This window comes from Primulina tabacum, chromosome 2 (genome assembly GCF_025594145.1).
Source record: "Primulina tabacum isolate GXHZ01 chromosome 2, ASM2559414v2, whole genome shotgun sequence".
Classification (NCBI taxonomy): domain Eukaryota; kingdom Viridiplantae; phylum Streptophyta; class Magnoliopsida; order Lamiales; family Gesneriaceae; genus Primulina; species Primulina tabacum.
The window spans coordinates 1,675,629-1,694,757 of NC_134551.1; the positions used below are offsets into that span (position 1 = coordinate 1,675,629).

Sequence of the window (19,129 nt, forward strand, 5' to 3'; positions counted from 1 at the left end):
GATTAACATGAAATACTATAAAAACTTATAAGATGTTGATTTGAAGTTTTTGATCTTATTCATCTAAAAAATAAATAATAATACATGTGAATTTATTTGAAATACATGAATTTTGAAATCCTATCGATCCAAATAAAACTTAGGTTGCGTTTTGGTGGATGGATTTGAACCTAAGGATTTCAAATTTAGAATTTGACAAATCTACTTGACAATAAATTCCAAATGAAAAATAATTGTATTTTGAGTCATTATCGTGAATTTAAAAATTCATGACATGAAGTGAGTTGAAACTTTCTCTTCAGATACTTAACCAAATCCAAATTTTTTAGTTCAAACGCAATCTTAAAGATTGAGATTTGATGAAGTATTTTTGAGATATTTAAAATGTCTTTACGTTGATATTGATTTGAAATCTACCACGATAATTCAAAAAATAAATATCTAAAAAATCAAAATTATTACAAATTAAATTCATCTAAAACAAACAAATGAATCTGTTTTTATGAATTTGAAATGCTTCGTAAACAGAATTTGAATCGAATTCAATTTGAATTGGAGGACTTGATATGAAAATGATTGTTCTCCTTCACACCTTAAACAAGTGTTCAGAGTACGGACAAACAAGCTTTACTTATGTGTACGGAAGTAATCCAGATAAAATTGAGACTTACTTTTTCTATTTAGATATTATTTATTTTGTAATTAAAGTCATTTCAAATACAACTGTCATTTAATATATATCGTTTCTGATTATTTTATAAGTAGGTCTTTTGTGAGACGGTCTCACGAATTTTATCTGTGATACAGGTCAATTCTACCGATATTCACAATAAAAAATAATAATTTTTCATGGATGACCCAAATAAAAAATCCGTCTCACAAAATATGACCCGTGAGACCGTCTCACACAAGTTTTTGTCTTATTTTATTTAAATCCATTCGTCCATAGCTGAGAATTTCCGAACAATTGGAAGTCGTTTTTCGACTAAGAGGCCGAAAAACTGAGTTGAGTTATTTGAAATAATAGATCTCAAACACATGATTTCAAATCCAAATTATTTGTTTTTAGATGGAATTTATATCGAGCAAATTTTAAACCTATCAATTTACCAAGATGGTTATCGTTGACTAAATACCTCGATCCAAATACAGTATGTTCGGACAAATTAAATTCTGGTGAATTTTAAATCATAACTCCCATTAAATTTAAGTACGCCCGTTATCAATATAGGTTGATTTAATATACACCCAGATTAAATATTACTTAGACCCAACATCTAAATTCAATAGGGTACGTGGGAAATGAAAGATTTCGACCTAAAAGATTTGTTGTGGAAAATGAAAGATTTCCCGCCTGCATGCATGTCCACGAATTATGACTCATTTGGAAATTTGTCTGACCAGCTATTAAATATAATAATCTTTTGAACCATAGTCGTTAATTTGATCATAAATTTTTTTAATGAGATTGTATCTTAGATCAATTTTGATAGACGTATATTTAATCTGATCTAATTCATTAAAAATATTATTTTTTATATCAAAATATCAATCTCTTTGACATTATCTCATAAGATAAATATAACCAACTTTATTTAATGCACCATGTCTCGCACATGGAAAAGAGGAGTACATGGCATGTGGTAATTAATATAGGACGACACGAGTCCAAAACATGATTTGTGTAGATTGATCTAGTTTTTCACGTTTCTGAATAAAATATATTCGTGATTGATAAATCAACTGCTGACAAAATTTGCAAAAAATATGTTATACCTCGTGCATTGTTCCATTAGAATTAGATTCAAATCAGATGTGAAATCCTTGATCCATCCTCACTCAAGGTGGAAAGTTCATCACGGACCAATATATTCTCCTATAAATATAAGTTTTGGATGTCTAATTCGATTCATTCACTATATTATTTTTCGGCAGATCCTTAGCTGCTCTCCCCTTATATCCCTAGTATCTGACTTGAGCGTCGGAGATGTTACACCGGGACACTCTCACGGCCCCCTTCTAACGGTCTTCATCGTGATTTCAGGCACATGGCAAATTCGAAGACTGCGTATGGACTAGTGTCACTTGCTGGACTGGTGATACCTCGTAGATGGACCCACTAGGGTTAGACCCAAACCATATTTGGGATCCCTGGTCCTATCCCCAGCCAAGGTGGAAGGCTCATCACCGGCCCAAATATTCTCCTATAAATATCAGGTTTTGATATCTAATTCGATTCATTCACTGTATTATTTTTCAACAGCATCATTAGCTGCTATCTCCTTATATCCTCAGTCTCTCACTTGAGCGTCGGAGGGGCTACGCCGGGACGCCCTCCCAGTCCCTTTCTAACGGTCTTTATTGTGATTTCAGGTTCAGAAAAAATTTGAAGCGTGCGTGTGGACTAATGTCACTTGCTAGAATTGAATCCTAAATTTTCAGTGAGTATCATGTATGTTTAAAAAAGATGAATTAATTTAACTTTTATTTGGAATAAGTAATTTGAAATCATTGTAATTTGAAAATCCATGATTTTAAATTTATTTTAATTGTTATATAATTTAAATAGAAGAAATTCGAATTCATTTATACTAATTTACATGATAATTGTAGTAATCATAATTTATTTAAAATGGCTCCAATATTTTTGTTAACTCTGACACTTGACAAAACTCTATCATTAGAGTTAGCTTTAAGATGAGGATTATATATCTAAGCCAATATATACAACTCTAAAAACTTAATTCAAGCTATAGAAAACACACACAAAAAGCTAGTTTTATAGGGATGATTGTCAAAGTCCATATATAAAACTCGAAATAAATTATACGATTGATGCGAGATATCTACTCAAAATAACTTATACAATCGATGCGAGATATCTAGCACACATCTTCACTTCTGACACACCCCTCACACCCATGAATGAACAACTGGAGCGTGTAGTTTACAAGACACTAAAGGATGACTTAAAAGAGCAGTCAAACACATAATGATAGGAACGAGCTCTGATGTTATGTTGAGATTGAGATTTGACCGAATTTCACATCAAAACCAATATTCGAGAGGAGATTTGTCCAAATCTTTTATACAGTTCTCAATAACTTAATTCAATGGACGTGTGATATCTAATAATTTATTTAAACAATGAAAGTATAGTTAAATATATGGATTTCAAATTCTTACATTCAAATATAATTCTTATATATAGAAAAATAAATGGGAAAAATCAAAAGTAATTATCATTTGAAAACAAAATGAAAAGTTGGTAAAAATTCTAAGGTGAAGAAAATTAAGAGAGAGTGAACAGACAACATTTGGTAAGCGTAAGACATAATTATCTCGTCTTTCTTTAACATCGAATGTGATCGAGCCACAAGAACTCTCGGGGCCATCCCAATATTTGTTTTGTTTTTGTTTTCCTGCCAACAAATCATCCATTTAGACCACACATTGAAAAATCTATTTTCGAGCAGTAATCTGTTTTTTTTTTTATGCTTTTGATTCTTTATTTAGTTATTATATCTAAGCTTCAACGCACCAACTTCTTATTGTTTTTTTTTTCACGTTAATCACTTCATAAAAAAATTTAAAGAATGAGCAATGAGATAAAAAAATAGAAATATATAGATATTTATTGGCTTTAATACTATAAATTGGATTAAGAGTGTAATCCGGATCTTTTGGCACAGAAGAATAAGATGGACTCGTGTAAAGTACATAAAAAAATGAATTATTTTATTTCAACAGGAGTGCGACAGAAAGACTTATAAATAATAAAGTATATAAACAATTATGTCACCACATCAAAAGATGTTTAAATTAAAATGACTATTTTTAATATATATTTTATAATTAACGTGTCGGGATGTATAAAATATGACTTTTGTTCATTTATATTTATAATATATTTTATGAATTGGGGTCACTGAATTGATTAGTCATTGTTTTTTGTAGGGTCGAGGAGTCACCAGCCTAGAATGCACGCACTGCTATTATTCACGAGCCGTTCAAAATATACGATCAAAAGGGCCATACGACCAATTCTCAAGCTAAAACGGGTAAAATGCTTTGACGTCATCAATGACGAACTTTTTTATGTTCATTTATTTTTTTATTAATTTTGCATAGAATATTTTGTTTGTTTCGAAATGAGTCGACGATGTGTAATTACGAGTCAACATCAAACTTGTGTTGCAGTCATATACGTCCACATACACTCGCGATGGAACGGAACCAAAAAATAGAAGTTGGGAGGACAGATTTTTTTTAGGGAAACAAGGTATATATTAAGGAAAAAAAAATGAAAAAATATAATTATTTTAAATCCCTGATCAATAAATTAAAAAAATCGAGGAGGAAGGTCGCACCCATCCACCCCTATTGGCTCCATCACTGCACTCAACTAGTCAAGTGCGTGTACCCGTGCTCCTTTTAAAGGGAAAGCCTTAGGTTTGGGATTCTTGAACCTCATCTCCATGTAAAAAAAATGTTTATATGTGTTAGCAAAATGAGTTTTGTATTCATTTAAAATCGATAAATAATTCGAACAAGCTATTTAACGAATGTAATTATTTCTCGATTACCAATTAAAATGAATGAGAAATTAATGAAGTTCAAATTTTATCGAGTGAAAAGATAAATCGTAATATTATTTTTATATATATATATATATCCGAAGGGCCACGTTATTTCTATTTCGACCAAATCTTTTGAAATTCAATTTATGAAGTGATGCCTCACTTTACGAAGATTTTTCATCTTCTATAATTAGGATTTTATTTATTTGCATTCAATGCACCATTTTGGCATTTTCTCTTATTTTCATTTTGCCTCGAAATTTATAGTTTTACATGATTTTTAAGCATTAACGTTTAAAATTCAAATCTTCAATCTATAAAATCTTGAGTTTGGATTTTGTAAGGTTATGCACTTAATTCGAACTTTGTAATTAAATTCGAGAGTTATCTTTCATTTTTAAGTTTTTAAAGCATTTGCGCTTAAATCCAAGTTTTGCAAGATTTAAACCACTAGAATTGGATTTTTAAGTTTAACGCTTAAAATTCGAAATTAGAAAATTTGTAAACATCTTGATAGCGTTCTAAACATTTTCAAGTTCGTGCGACTTTAAAATTTGTAGTGCTACTATTTTGAAGTCGTAGTCGTCGTATATTGGGAAACAAATTGTCAACAACCGTGAGCACCAGGACGGGACAATACCGTTTTAAAGAAAAATAGTCAAAATCTTACACCGGCTATTTTCTTATAGTCGTTTGGTTGACACATTTCTGTCCCGAAATTTCTCAACAATTTTCTAAAGATATATTGGATCCTAATTATTTTGCCATTTCGGCTTCAAAATCGAAATAGTACCCAGGAATATAAAATTTTCTTGTAATATTTTTTAAAAAACCTAAACCGAAAATAAATCGTAACTGTATGGAATCACAATCGAAAATATAGACTAATTTTAAAATTTAATAAGCTTGCATGATTCATAAAACACGTTTGTAAGATTATGAAACCGGAGGAACACATGTAATATAATGACCCGCGAGCCTGTTATGTAAGCAGAAGATTTCGTCTCAAAAAATGATGGCAATGTGGCTTTGTTGTACATTAACATGATTTTGATGTGAAACCAGAAAAACAAGAGATTAAATATAATCATATTTATGTTCGATTTAAAAAATCTAGTGACAAAAATTTTATTTCAAGAAATATTACATTTAATTTCCACACGATTTTAATAAATTATTAATCTTATAATCAGAATGGTGATATATAGTTAATAAGAGTTTTGTAGAAGAAATAGTTATCTTAACAAACTTTTATTACTTTATCGCACCCTTAATGTCATTGAGTATGTTTCTTGTGAGACGATCTCACGAATCTTTATCTGTGAGACGAGTCAACCAACCAATATTCACAATAAAAAGTAATATTTTTAGCATAAAATATAATATTTTTTCTTGAATAACCCAAATAAAAGATTTGTATAATAAAATAGACATGTTAAACCGTCTCACACAAGTTTTTATCAATGTCATTTCTATATCTCAAGACCATGTTTACTACTTTTAATTAACATTCTTACAGCTTTTTTTTTTTTGGGTATAAATATTTAATTATTACATTATATTTGAACACAATAAATAAAAGATTTAAATTCAAAACAACTCACAGAATATAAAAATAATCATACAACAAAAATAATGGCAAACATCTGCTTCTTATGTATTAATATTGATTATCCTCGAATAAGTCGAAAAGCTAGATTTAGACCTAAGAAAACATGGATATCACACTATTTGACCATTTCTTTTCAAAACTGAAACTCTTTTGTTGTATATTTTTTGTAACGATACAATCGTACAATATATATAGTATCACGCTTCGATTGTTGTCACAACAGAGCAACAATTTTCCTAATTGCAATTTTTTTGAATTGAACACATGACATCATCTCTGATACAAGTTGGTATGTTAAAACGCTTTGTCATTATGTCAAAATTTATAACTAGTGTTGACGATGCAATTCGAATATTTTAAACATTAAAAACTCTAATACATGCTTTGATTGCTCTCTCTGCAGAGCGAGCCAGTTATTACACCTACAATTATTAATTTTTTAAAACATAAATATTCATCTACGATTAATTAAATATTTATTCGTGAATATTATGCATTTTTATTAGTTTGCACAAACGTTTTATTAATGTAGTTTTTATCATCTTAACTTGTAAGATACCATTTGTTTTACAGGATGAGATAAAGGAATAATGTATAATCCAAATGATGAAAAATGGAAGGTACGTATATTTATTTGAGTAGTTATTTTGTGAGATTGTCTCACGAATTTTTTTCTGTGAGACGAGTCAATTCTACCAATATTCACAATAAAAAGTAATACTCTTAGCATAAAAAATAATAATTTTTCATGAATGACCCAATAAAAAATCTATCTCACAAAATACGATCCGTTAGACCGTCTCCCACGAATTTTTGTCAATTTTTTTAATGTTTGTGTTATAAAATATATATCATATTTAATAAGATTTTAATACGCATGATTAATTTTATATTCTGTAATACAATTACCAAAACATCCCTGCCTTGAAAAATATCTCCACCCACCACTTCACCCACGATGAAAGCCAATGTCCCATCACAGTCCAACTATCACAAGAAAAGGAAAAAGGTAGCACTTATTAATGTCCATCACAGTCATTTCAATAATCGCGGACTCTTTTCTAATATCAATCATGAAACATATTTGTTACTCTATGGGTCCAGTACCTCATACTTATCTTTAATTCAATCCATATATTTTTTTATAAATATTAAATTTGGATGTATAATTGATTCATTCATTATATAATTTTTCAACGACATCCTTAACTGTTCTTCTTATTTCCTCAGTTTCTGATTTGTGCGTCGGAAGGGCTACGTTAGGACACCCTCTCGGCCCCCTTCTTACGGTCTCTTCGTGATTTCAGGTTCAGGACAAATTTGAAACCTGTGTCTGGACTAGCATCAGTTACTAGAATCGAAATCTAAATTTTCAGTGAGTATCAATATTTTTATTAATTTGTAAGTTTTTATCCAAACTAAATAATCTACTAAATCGATTCTTATTTATTTATTTCTCAGTAAAATAAAAAATATTCTTGGATTTAGTACAAACAAGAAACAATTATACCTGTCAATACTTGAAGTACATCTCATTAATTTTTATAACGATCATATTGTAATTTATTTGAATAAATATCAAACTAATTATATAAATACATAATATGTCCGTCATTCCATCATTTACGAATGTGCAATCGAACCGAACCGAAAACATCGAAATTTTAGTCATTAAAATCGATTAAATCGAATCGATAAATATCTTTAAACATTTTTTTTCACTCCTAATCTAATTTTATTAAATTTAAACACTAAATAAAATAAAAAAATAATAGGTTGTGAAATAATTATAATGATTTATAACAATAAAATTAGACTTTTGTCTAAAACCCGATATTTTTTTTAGATTCGTTTAAAATCAAATTAAAATTAAAAATTGTAAAATACCCAATCTAATAATAATTATATATAAAAAAATACCGATTTAGTTAGTTTAACAGATTTTTTTACATTCAAAATAAAAACCTAACTCATACGACCTATATGTTTTTTTTAAAGATTCGATTTTAATTGATTTAGTCGGATTTATCGGTTTAACCGAGAATGCGGTAATTGAAGATTTAATTAAATTTTTTGAGGGAAATTACACCTGTCAGAATATAGTTGCCCATGACGCACGAAAAATCATTACAATATGAGTACCTAGTATTCAATCTGTCCACGTATAGAAGATTAAGAAAGAAGAAAGGAGGACCGTCTACACACTGCCAGAATGCGCATTTAATGCTATAAATCCACGTGACAGACTCGTATACTCGCCCCGCTGGTGAACACCATAATATAATATCATTTAAAATTTTGTAATCTTCTCCTTCGTTTCAAGCAATCCAAACGTATTCATATGGTTCAACCCATCGATTCATATTCACATATTTTTTGCCATTAAAAACCACAGAAAAGAAATATATACGTGTTCGTCTTTTTTTTTTGTATGGTCTTTTTTTATAATATATTTCTCGACGTTTCGTTGAATCGTCATCATCTCCGGGTCGCGGGCGTTTACTGGTCCAAGATTTTGATTCTTCCACCAAAAGTCCTTTTTTTCTTTTTGTCCTCCACGTCTCTCTATTTTTCCACACGGAAATGGTGCAGATTTGTGTTTATTAGTCCTTTCTAATTATTATTCCCCCTTCATTCTTGATTCTGCGCTGGAGACCAAGCGCCGATGCTTTTACCAGGTAATAGCTGTTTATCACACGTATCGCTGGAACCCATTGAGTAATTTGACTTGCACTTTCACTTTTTACTTGCTTCCCATGTTTTTTTTCCTTCTTCTCCGCTTCAAAAATTAATAATTTTAGTCCTGGTGATCACCTATTCATAGCATCAATTTTGTAACTTTCCATGTTTGTTTATTCGGTTCCATTTTAATGGGATTTGAACTGTTCAACGATGGTTTTGACGCTTTTATGCTATGGCCGAAAATGCATTAGTTCTCTTTTGTGGAAAAAGTTCGATTTAGCCTTTTCTTATCACTATTTCGTCTCATGATTAATGTTTTGTCGATGGTTTTTTTTTTTTTTTTTGGGCTGTAAAGACTAAAGAGGGATTCCTAAAAGTCTGGTTCCTGTTTTTCCTTTTGACTTGTAATGCGATTTAAAAATTGTGGAATTGTTTATGTTAATATAAGAAGCTAATCTTATTCATACAATATGTTGATTGTATCATCATCATTATTATTATATTAAAGAGAGTTTGTTAACTTTCTCTGATTGTATAATAATTTATCTTGCATAAAAGAAAAATATAAACAAAGGAGAGCAAAGAAAGAAAAATTCAGCTTAAACCCAGTGGAAGGAATATTGTACCCGAACTGAACTCATACGTACTCAAATCTATATTTAATTCTATGATATCTAGGATAATAATTGTCTTATTATATTACATGATCATCGTTATTTATTAGGCAGGGACACGTCTAGGCGGTCTGCCCACAATTCAAGGGGTGCTCATTAAATGCTTTGTCTGCTTTGCAGGTCGGCAAGAGATGAAAGTTGGAGTTAATACTACAAACTAAAACAAGTAGTCCCAAAAGTTCGTGGTTTGGGATTTCATTTGTGGGCAATATGGCATCATCTTCTTGGATCACCTCCCTTTCTTGCTCCGGAACTGCGATGCCATCATCAAATAGCAGCTTTTTTTCTCAGTTCGTTCAGTGGCTAAGATTTATCTTCCTCTCACCATGTCCTCAGAGAGCCCTTTTATCTTCTGTGGACATTATTTTCTTGGTTATTTTGGTTGGATTTTCAGTTCATAAGCTGTGTTCAAGATTTACTTCCAATGGGAATTCGGAGTCTGAATCAAATAAGCCTCTAATTGGTAACAAGAGGGTTCATGTCAAAACTGATTCTTGGTTCAAGATTTGCCTCGTAGCTACTCTACTTATTGCAGCTTGTTCAATTGTTATATGCATTTTTGCTTTTACGAGTAGTGCCCCGAGAGCATGGAAAACTCTAGATGGTTTATTTTGGTTGATTCAAGCGATCATTCATGGAGTCATTGCTGTTCTGATTGTTCATGAGAAGAGATTTAAAGCTGTTATTCATCCGGTCACGCTACGAATATACTGGATTTTGGAGTCTGTTATCTTTGCTCTTTTCTTTGCTTCTGGGCTTTTGCGTATGATTTCTTATAATGAAGCTGGTTCTGATTTGAGAGTTGATGACATTGGTTCAATAGTTGTGTTCCTTTTGTCTGTTGTTCTTCTTGGTGTCGCAGTTAAAGGGTCCACCGGGGTCACGGTAGTAGAGGACTCCGATCCAGTTATGGACGGAGATGAGAGATTGTATGAAGACAAATCAAATGTTACTAGATTTGCTTCGGCTTCTATTGTTTCTAAAGCCTTTTGGCTTTGGTTGAATCCCCTTCTAAAGAAAGGTTACGAATCACCTCTCAAGGTTGAGGACATACCTTCCCTTTCGCCGGAAGACAGAGCGGAACGAATGTCGGAGCTTTTTGCGGGAAATTGGCCTAAGCCCGAGGATAATTCGAAGCACCCTGTTGTGAGAACACTGATTCGATGCTTTTGGAAACAATTCCTTTTCACTGCTTTTCTGGCAGTTGTTAGGCTTTGTGTCATGTATGTTGGGCCAGTACTCATCCAGCAGTTTGTTAGTTTCACAGCGGGGGAGAGGAGTTCTCTTCTTGAAGGATATTACCTTGTGGCTATCCTACTGGTTGCGAAGTTCTTGGAAGTTTTGAGTTCTCACCAATTTAACTTCAATACCCAGAAACTCGGCATGCTTATTCGATCCACACTTATTACTTCTTTATACAAGAAGGGATTAAGGCTATCCTGTTCGGCAAGACAAGAACATGGGGTTGGTCAAATTGTAAACTACATGGCCGTTGATGCCCAACAACTCTCGGATATGATGCTGCAGCTTCACTTCTTGTGGTTAATGCCATTACAGATCATTGTGGCTTTAGTTATACTTTATCGATACTTAGGTCCTGCCACGTTTGCTGCGCTCTTTGGACTGGCATTGGTCATGTTGTTTGTTTTATTTCGTACTAAGAAGAACAACGGCTACCAGTTTAATATAATGAAGAATCGTGATTCGAGAATGAAAGCAACGAATGAGATGCTTAACTATATGCGTGTGATCAAATTCCAAGCATGGGAAGAGCACTTTAACAAGAGAATCCAATCCATTCGTGAAGCAGAATACGGTTGGCTATCTAAATTCATGTATTCTATAGCGGCAAATATCATTGTCATGTGGAGTGTACCACCTTTTATTGCGGCAATTACATTTGGGGTTGCAATTCTTTTCGGGGTTCCACTATCTGTTAGCACTGTTTTTACTACAACTTCGCTTTTGAAGATGTTGCAGGAGCCAATTAGGACTTTTCCGCAATCTTTGATTTCACTTTCACAGGCTGTTATCTCTCTTGAAAGGCTGGATAGGTTCATGATTAGTAAGGAGTTGGTAGAAAAATCGGTGGAGAGGGTCGAAAATTGTGATGGAGATGTGGCAGTGGAAGTGGAAAATGGGGCGTTTAGCTGGGACGATGAAGGTGGAGAAGAAGTGGTGAAAAATTTAAATTTAGAGATAAAGAAGGGGGAGCTTGCAGCAATTGTTGGAACCGTGGGATCCGGAAAGTCTTCTCTCTTGGCAGTGATTCTTGGTGAGATGAATAAATTGTCAGGAAAGGTACAATCTATTTTTCAGTTTACCGCGTTCTTTGTGTTAGATTAGTCCATTTATCATCTAGTCAATTACCTAGTACCCACTAAGATTGATTACTGATGTTGATGTTGCAGGATTAGAAACAAAGTCATAACTTTCCATGAAGAGTATGAATTCTTGTTATATTATGATTTTTGATTATTTTATTTTGATTCAACGATATAAGCTGCAATTTTATAATTCCACTTCCATGCCCGAACTTTTGCTGCCATTATTACTTCCAAATCAAGGCGGTCATTACACACATATCCCAGACATTTAAATTAGCTGTGGCGCTTTTTTCTCTTTCAGCACAAGTAGTTACGAGATTGCTACTGGTCCACCCTCTTCTCATTTAAATCCAGATGAATGGTTCCTAGCTTTGCTTGTTATTCCATAATTTTGAAGATTCAACTCAACCCGATTTTCAATTGGTGCAATCATTTAAATATAAAATTGCTTGCACGTGAATAACACGACTCACTGTTTTAAACATAATGCTTTTTTCCCCATGAATAACAGATCAGAGTATGTGGCACTACTGCCTATGTTTCCCAAACATCATGGATTCAGAATGGGACAATACAAGAAAATATACTATTTGGTTTGCCTATGAACAAGAAGAGATACCAGGAAGCTATCAGGGTTTGCTGCTTGGAAAAAGACTTAGAAATGATGGAGTTTGGAGATGAAACTGAAATCGGGGAACGAGGGATCAATCTAAGTGGTGGCCAGAAGCAGCGAATCCAACTTGCAAGAGCGGTTTATCAAGATTGTGATATCTATCTACTTGACGATATATTTAGTGCTGTTGATGCTCACACAGGAACCGAAATTTTCAAGGTTAAAAAAATCCGTTTCTTTGCGATGACACGTGACACTTCTAATAGCTCGATAAATTTTTTACAGGAATGTGTCAGAGGAGCTCTTAGAGACAAGACCATCATACTTGTTACCCACCAAGTAGACTTCCTCCATAACGTTGATCAGATCCTAGTAAGTAAAAACGTCCATTTTGAAAACCCATAAATATATTTAGAATTTTCGACTGGCATTTTATTAAAATCTTACACTTGACTATGGTTCTTAAAACCAGGTTATGAGAGAAGGGTCGATTGTTCAATCTGGAAAGTATGATAAGCTACTAGAATCGGACATGGATTTTAAAGTTTTAGTAACGGCACATGAAGCTTCTATGGAACTTGTTGATGTGGAAACAAATGAAGATAACAAAACTTCCCCAAAGCTATCTACTCAGAGATCTTCTAGACACGGAGAAGTAAATGGTGGAAATCACACTGAAGAACGATCCACGCAAAATCTTGGAAGTTCTAAACTTATCAAAGATGAAGAAAGGGAAACAGGACGAGTTGGTTTACATGTGTACAAGCTATATTGCACTGAATATTTTGGATGGTTTGGTGTTGTTATTGTGTTGTTTTTATCTCTGGTATGGCAAGGTTCATTGATGGCATCTGACTATTGGCTGGCCTATGAAACTTCGGAAAAACATGCAGCGTCATTCAACCCTTCTGTGTTCATTGAAGTTTACATTATGATTGCTGCCTTGGCGTTTTTATTGATTATTGTGAGAAGTATTCTAGTCACAGTTATGGGATTAAAAACCTCTCAGATTTTCTTCAAGCAGATCCTTCACAGTATTCTGCATGCTCCTATGGCGTTCTTTGATACTACACCTTCTGGAAGAGTGCTGACTCGGGTACAGATTACCAAATTTATTGAGTAAACGAATGCTGTTTAATTAAATGAAGAATAATTTAGCGAAGATGCATTATAACTTACCTTTTCTACTTGGGCAGGCATCAACTGATCAGACGAACGTTGATATATTGATTCCTTTCTTTATGAGTATGACTGTCGCGATGTACTTTACTCTTCTTAGTATCATCATCATCACGTGCCAGTATGCTTGGCCAACTATAATCCTTTTGATTCCACTTGCTTGGCTAAATATCTGGTATCGGGTAAAGCCCTTTTTCTGACAGTTGAACTTTTGCCAAATACATACTTTCATCATTGAAATGACTGCAAAATTAAAATTTTATTTTGCTTTCAGGGGTATTTTCTTTCTACATCCCGGGAATTGACTCGATTAGATTCCATTACTAAGGCACCTGTGATTCATCATTTCTCAGAGAGCATTACAGGGGTTATGACGATTCGCTGTTTCAGAAGGCAGGAAAGATTTTGCCAGGAGAATGTGAATCGTGTCAATGCAAATATACGTATGGATTTTCACAATAATGGATCCAACGAGTGGTTGGGATTTCGTTTAGAACTAATGGGAAGCTTCATCCTATGTGTGTCTACAATGTTTCTGATTGTTTTACCTAGCACTATCATCAAGCCAGGTTCGTTGCAGTAGAAATTCAAGAAAAGTTTTTGATGTTCCAAATTTTATCTCTTTGGGATTTAACTTGCTTAAAATTTCAGAGAATGTTGGCTTATCTCTCTCATACGGTCTGTCCCTGAACTCCGTACTATACTGGGCTGTGTACGCCAGTTGCTATTTGGAAAATAGGATGGTCTCAGTGGAAAGGATTAAACAATTCACTGTCATACCAGCGGAGGCAGAATGGAAGAACATGAGCTTTCTTCCTCCGATCAGTTGGCCAACAAATGGCAATGTTGATCTCAAAGACTTGCAGGTAAATGCGTGAGCTGATTTTCGTTGATTCTGTGTTTTAGTTTCAAACACATGATTTCATTATTGATACTCCAATGCGTGGATGTGTTGGAATCGTTGATAAAATAGGTGAGATACCGGCCAGATACACCCTTAGTTCTGAAAGGAATAACTCTAAGCATATTTGGGGGTGAGAAGATAGGTGTTGTTGGTCGTACAGGAGGCGGGAAATCAACTCTGATCCAGGTTTTATTTCGATTGGTGGAACCATCGGGAGGACAAATAATCATTGATGGCATTGACATTTCGGCATTGGGGCTTCATGATCTCAGGTCCCGATTTGGAATCATTCCTCAAGAACCTGTTCTTTTTGAAGGAACTGTGAGAAGCAATATTGATCCCACTGGAATATACTCAGACGATGATATATGGAAGGTACTAGTCAAGCCATTTTGCTGGCGCTATCATTCTTTTGACGCTAAAAATGCTGATATTAGAAACTTGTGTCGAGGAGCAACCATTACTTCATCATCCCATGTGGTTACCTAACGCTTGAAACATGGCTCTTGATTTGCAATATAGTTACATATGTTTGTATTATCTGTTTATTATCGGCTAAAGGTTTATTATTCATGGGTTTTGGTACCGCGACACATGCTCATTTCTACAATTTTGTTATTGAGTGGCCAATAGGAGACAAGTTGGTAGCTGTCTTAGCATTGTTTCTAATCTCCCAACTGTTGTTTACGCAGAGTCTTGATCGTTGCCAACTTAAAGATGTGGTGTCTGCAAAACCAGGAAAACTTGATTCAGCTGGTATATGTGAATTTTTTTTCTTATTACACAGTGAAATTTACAACTGATATAGTGAATATATATTGGTTTCTTTGACCCTTTCCCTCGACTTTTCTAGTGGTGGACAGCGGCGACAACTGGAGCGTCGGGCAGAGGCAACTTCTGTGCTTAGGACGAGTGATGCTAAAAAGAAGCAGACTTCTGTTCATGGACGAAGCAACCGCATCAGTGGATTCACATACCGATGGGGTGATACAGAAAATCATTCGGGAGGACTTTGCAGCATGCACTATCATAAGCATCGCCCACAGAATACCCACAGTAATGGATTGTGACAGAGTTTTGGTCATTGATGCAGGTTCATATAATTGATCTCTTGTTAGATTTTAAGCTGTCTTTCGATTTTTGTAATGTTTGACCGATGTTTCCTTTTTCTTGTTTGATAGGTAGGGCGAAGGAGTTTGATTCACCATCTCATTTACTGGAGAGACAATCTTTGTTTGGAGCATTGGTTCAGGAGTATGCTAACCGTTCTTCGGAACTTTGAGCAAAACTTTCCATTTTTCATTCTCTCTCAAATAAATCGAGTTGCCTTTCTTAATTGTTCTGTTTTGTAATTTAATGAATAAACCATTAGTATTGTAGGTGAAGCCTTTTTTTGTTTGTTTTAAACTTTTGATCGGAGATTTTCTTCCTGGTTTCATCTCATCCATATACAATACTTTTGTTTTATTCACCAATTATAGTTGATTATTTAGCTTTTAAATAATAAATGAATTATAGAACCATGCAAAACTAATTTTATATAAAGTGAGTAGAAATTAATATGGTATTAAGCACTTAAATTTTATAAGATGATAAAAAATTCGATGAAGATACACATGAATTATGAAAGAATGTATCTTATTTAAAGGTGATTTTCTACGTCTGATTTTTTTTCATAATTATTTTTTCTTGATCATAGCGTGCCTTATTTTGCATGCCAATTTTGCCGACAAGTTGGAGATTGATTGTGAATTCTTCGTCTAATATTTGTTTTTGTCAAGCGACTAGGGAATCAAACTGTTTATGTTTTTACAAGATCAATTAGTTATTTATCTGGTTTTGAATGACTTCGTATGATGAAATCTTTTACTTAAAAAAAGTGGCACGTCAAAATTATTTCTCGAAATAAAAAAGCAAGAATAAGGTAGAAGGGTATGTAGTAATTTTCTATATCTATTTCAAATTCAGCAAAAACCTGTGTGAGACGGTCTCATGGACCGTATTTTGTGAGACAGATATCTTATTTGGGTTATCCATGAAAAAATATTAATTTTTATGCTAAGAGTATTATTTTTTATTGTGAATATGATTCGTGAGACCGTCTCACAAAAGATCTAATCGTAGTAATTTTCTATATCTATTTCAAAATTTCCTGATTTTAACCTCACTTGTTTTCTCCATAGTTTTTAATCATTAAAACATTCAAATAGTATTTAAAGCTTAATACAAGAAAATGACTTAGAATTAGAGTTTAATCTTTTTAAATTAAAAATAAAAATTAAATTTTATAAAATAATGGATTATGAACAATTGGACACCGAGATCTGATAAAAAATAACATCAAAATTATAAGACCAAATTTACTATTTTACCTAATACTGACATAACTAAATTTTCAGTAACGTAATGGTAATATAAATTAGGGTTTCCTATGAATCGGCTTGCCGTGCTTTTTATAAACCCTAATTCAGGAGAGAGAAGGAAGCAACAGCAGTGATGGGGGGTTCGAGGAGGAAGTACAAGAGATCGAAGGCGAAGGTGAGAGTGGCGTTGCCGAGGAAGAATCCTCACATATTCAAGCCGGCGTTCAATCTCCCCCCAAAGTTAAAATCTCTACTGGATCCCCTTTCCAAATGGGATGACAAGGGAAGCGTCATCGAGAATTATAAGTCATTCGGTGTTGTTTCGAACCCTAATTTCCTCGGCGTGCGGTCTCGTACAGCTCACATCGTGGAAAGCGACTCTCTCCAGATGCCTCCCCCCGGCAACAACGTTGTATCGGAGTTCGAGGCGATTGATTCCGGCAGTGACGTCGAAGAAGATGGTTGGTCACTATTTAATTTTTTGCCTTTTATATTATATTGTTTGCTTTTCATTAGTTTTGACTCTTATTCTCGATCGTTCAGGTATATTGTGTGTATATGTAACCAATAATTTATGGACATGGTGATTGACAAAAAAGTTGTTTCTTTTTTATGCTGAAGATTACCAATGTAATACTTTTTCTTGATCATGAGACATCTGGTTAGAATTTTAGGTGCTTTTCGATATCCTTATCCTGGTGAAGTATAATTTCGTCAGTTTCAGGCAATTCTGATGGTCGAGTGATAATGACCGGAAGGCAATAATCATGATCACCAGCTGTTTGAAGTAGCTCGAAGCAACTATTTTTGCCACTATGAATGGTCCATACTACGTTTTTTATTTGGTTACCTCTAGCTAAGTAAACAGAAGATATGTTTAAATTTAGTGATACTTGTAAGAAGTGCAGATAGAACGTTGCATGAGTTCAGTGCTGTTCACTTTCCGTGTTATCACCTAGTTTCTCTTATTTTGGTTCCATGACATCGTTTTATGAAATATTCAATGATCGTTCTCCAGAGTTAGTTGAACTCTTATTTCTTGAAGTTATCTAATATAAATATTTAATATGGGTGCACAATGGGTCGCCCAACTTAAGTATTCCAGTTTACCTTCATATCTTCCCTGAACAATTAGATGCATACCCTTTTAATCGCACTTGTGAAACCAAGATATATTCATTCCATGTCTGTCTTTGGTAATGTTCCAACAAAAAAGATATTCTGTATTCACTTCTAAGTTTATTCGACACAAAGCACATCAAGCTTAATATGTTATTTATCCATTGATTAATGTGTTGGATTTATCATCCTTGTTTTCTTTTCAACTACATGAGAAAGGATTCCACTGTTAAAAGTGTTGCTTCTATTAGTTGTTTGTGTGCGTTTTCCTTTGTGCTTCTTGTATCAGAGATTTGCTACCATTTTATTTATTAGTAGCATGATTACTTGAATCACTGTAGATTTAAAGTCTGCACTCGGTAAAACGCGCACTGACGGCAAATCTGGGTCCCTTCAACCACTTACAGCCATCCAAAGGCTTCATGTTGGTCGATTGGTGGAGAAATACGGTGATGACTATCAGGTTTGGAAGATGAGTCAAGTTTTCTTGGTAATTTACAATTTGATGGGTTTATTTAGTTTTCCTGAAAGATTTCTCGTTCTGCAGAGCATGTTCATGGATATTAAATTAAACAAAATGCAGCATTCGGTAGCGACACTGGAGAAACTCTGCAAACGGTACCATATCTTCAAAGATAAAAATCCGTTGATAGTGGGATCTTGAAAATGAGACAGCCTAATCATAGGGGCATGCATTAAACTTTGGTCACACCCTCTCCCCAGTTATGTTTCGCAAGGATGCATTTCTTCTGTCATATGTTATATTTGATATAACTTGTATGCTCGAGAATATACAGCTGATGTCAGGTAATGAAAAATGATTTTGTTCTCAGTTTATATCTCTGGTTCCATGCAACAGCTCATGTGTTCAAAATTGATGGCAGCACTTGTTTGCCTCAGGAAATTAATCTTTACTCACACGCCAAAGATTTGTAGGACATGAGAAATTCGTGACAAGATAACAAAATTTACAAAAAGAACATTTTACAGGACCTTTATAGGATCAATAAACAACCAGAAAAACCCATAAAAGTATTCAAAGAAACGAAGAAGAATACGATGGCGTGTAAAAATTC

At 33.7% G+C, this 19,129-nt stretch overlaps 2 protein-coding genes across 3 annotated transcripts; both read left to right on the top strand.

The window, feature by feature from the left end:
- The first annotated feature begins 8,570 nt into the window (after nt 1-8,570).
- LOC142523711 (ABC transporter C family member 4) lies at nt 8,571-16,042 on the top strand. 2 transcript variants are annotated; one of them, XM_075627444.1, is made up of 12 exons: nt 8,571-8,870; nt 9,669-11,849; nt 12,387-12,707; nt 12,774-12,860; nt 12,961-13,584; nt 13,685-13,849; nt 13,942-14,236; nt 14,319-14,533; nt 14,641-14,946; nt 15,264-15,327; nt 15,425-15,664; nt 15,753-16,042. In XM_075627444.1, the coding sequence occupies exons 2-12, from the start codon at nt 9,759-9,761 to the stop codon at nt 15,851-15,853; spliced, it is 4,509 nt and encodes a 1,502-aa protein (XP_075483559.1). In that variant the 5' UTR covers nt 8,571-8,870; nt 9,669-9,758; the 3' UTR covers nt 15,854-16,042. The 2 variants fall into 2 exon arrangements, with proteins under 2 accessions (XP_075483559.1, XP_075483563.1); XM_075627448.1 differs by lacking the exon at nt 8,571-8,870 and adding an exon at nt 9,493-9,517.
- Nucleotides 16,043-16,986: 944 nt separating this feature from the next.
- LOC142523757 (nucleolar protein 16) lies at nt 16,987-18,890 on the top strand. Its single transcript, XM_075627492.1, has 3 exons — nt 16,987-17,395; nt 18,395-18,516; nt 18,601-18,890. Exons 1-3 carry the CDS (start codon nt 17,068-17,070, stop codon nt 18,715-18,717), a joined length of 567 nt encoding a protein of 188 aa, XP_075483607.1. The 5' UTR covers nt 16,987-17,067; the 3' UTR covers nt 18,718-18,890.
- The last annotated feature ends 239 nt before the right edge of the window (nt 18,891-19,129 follow it).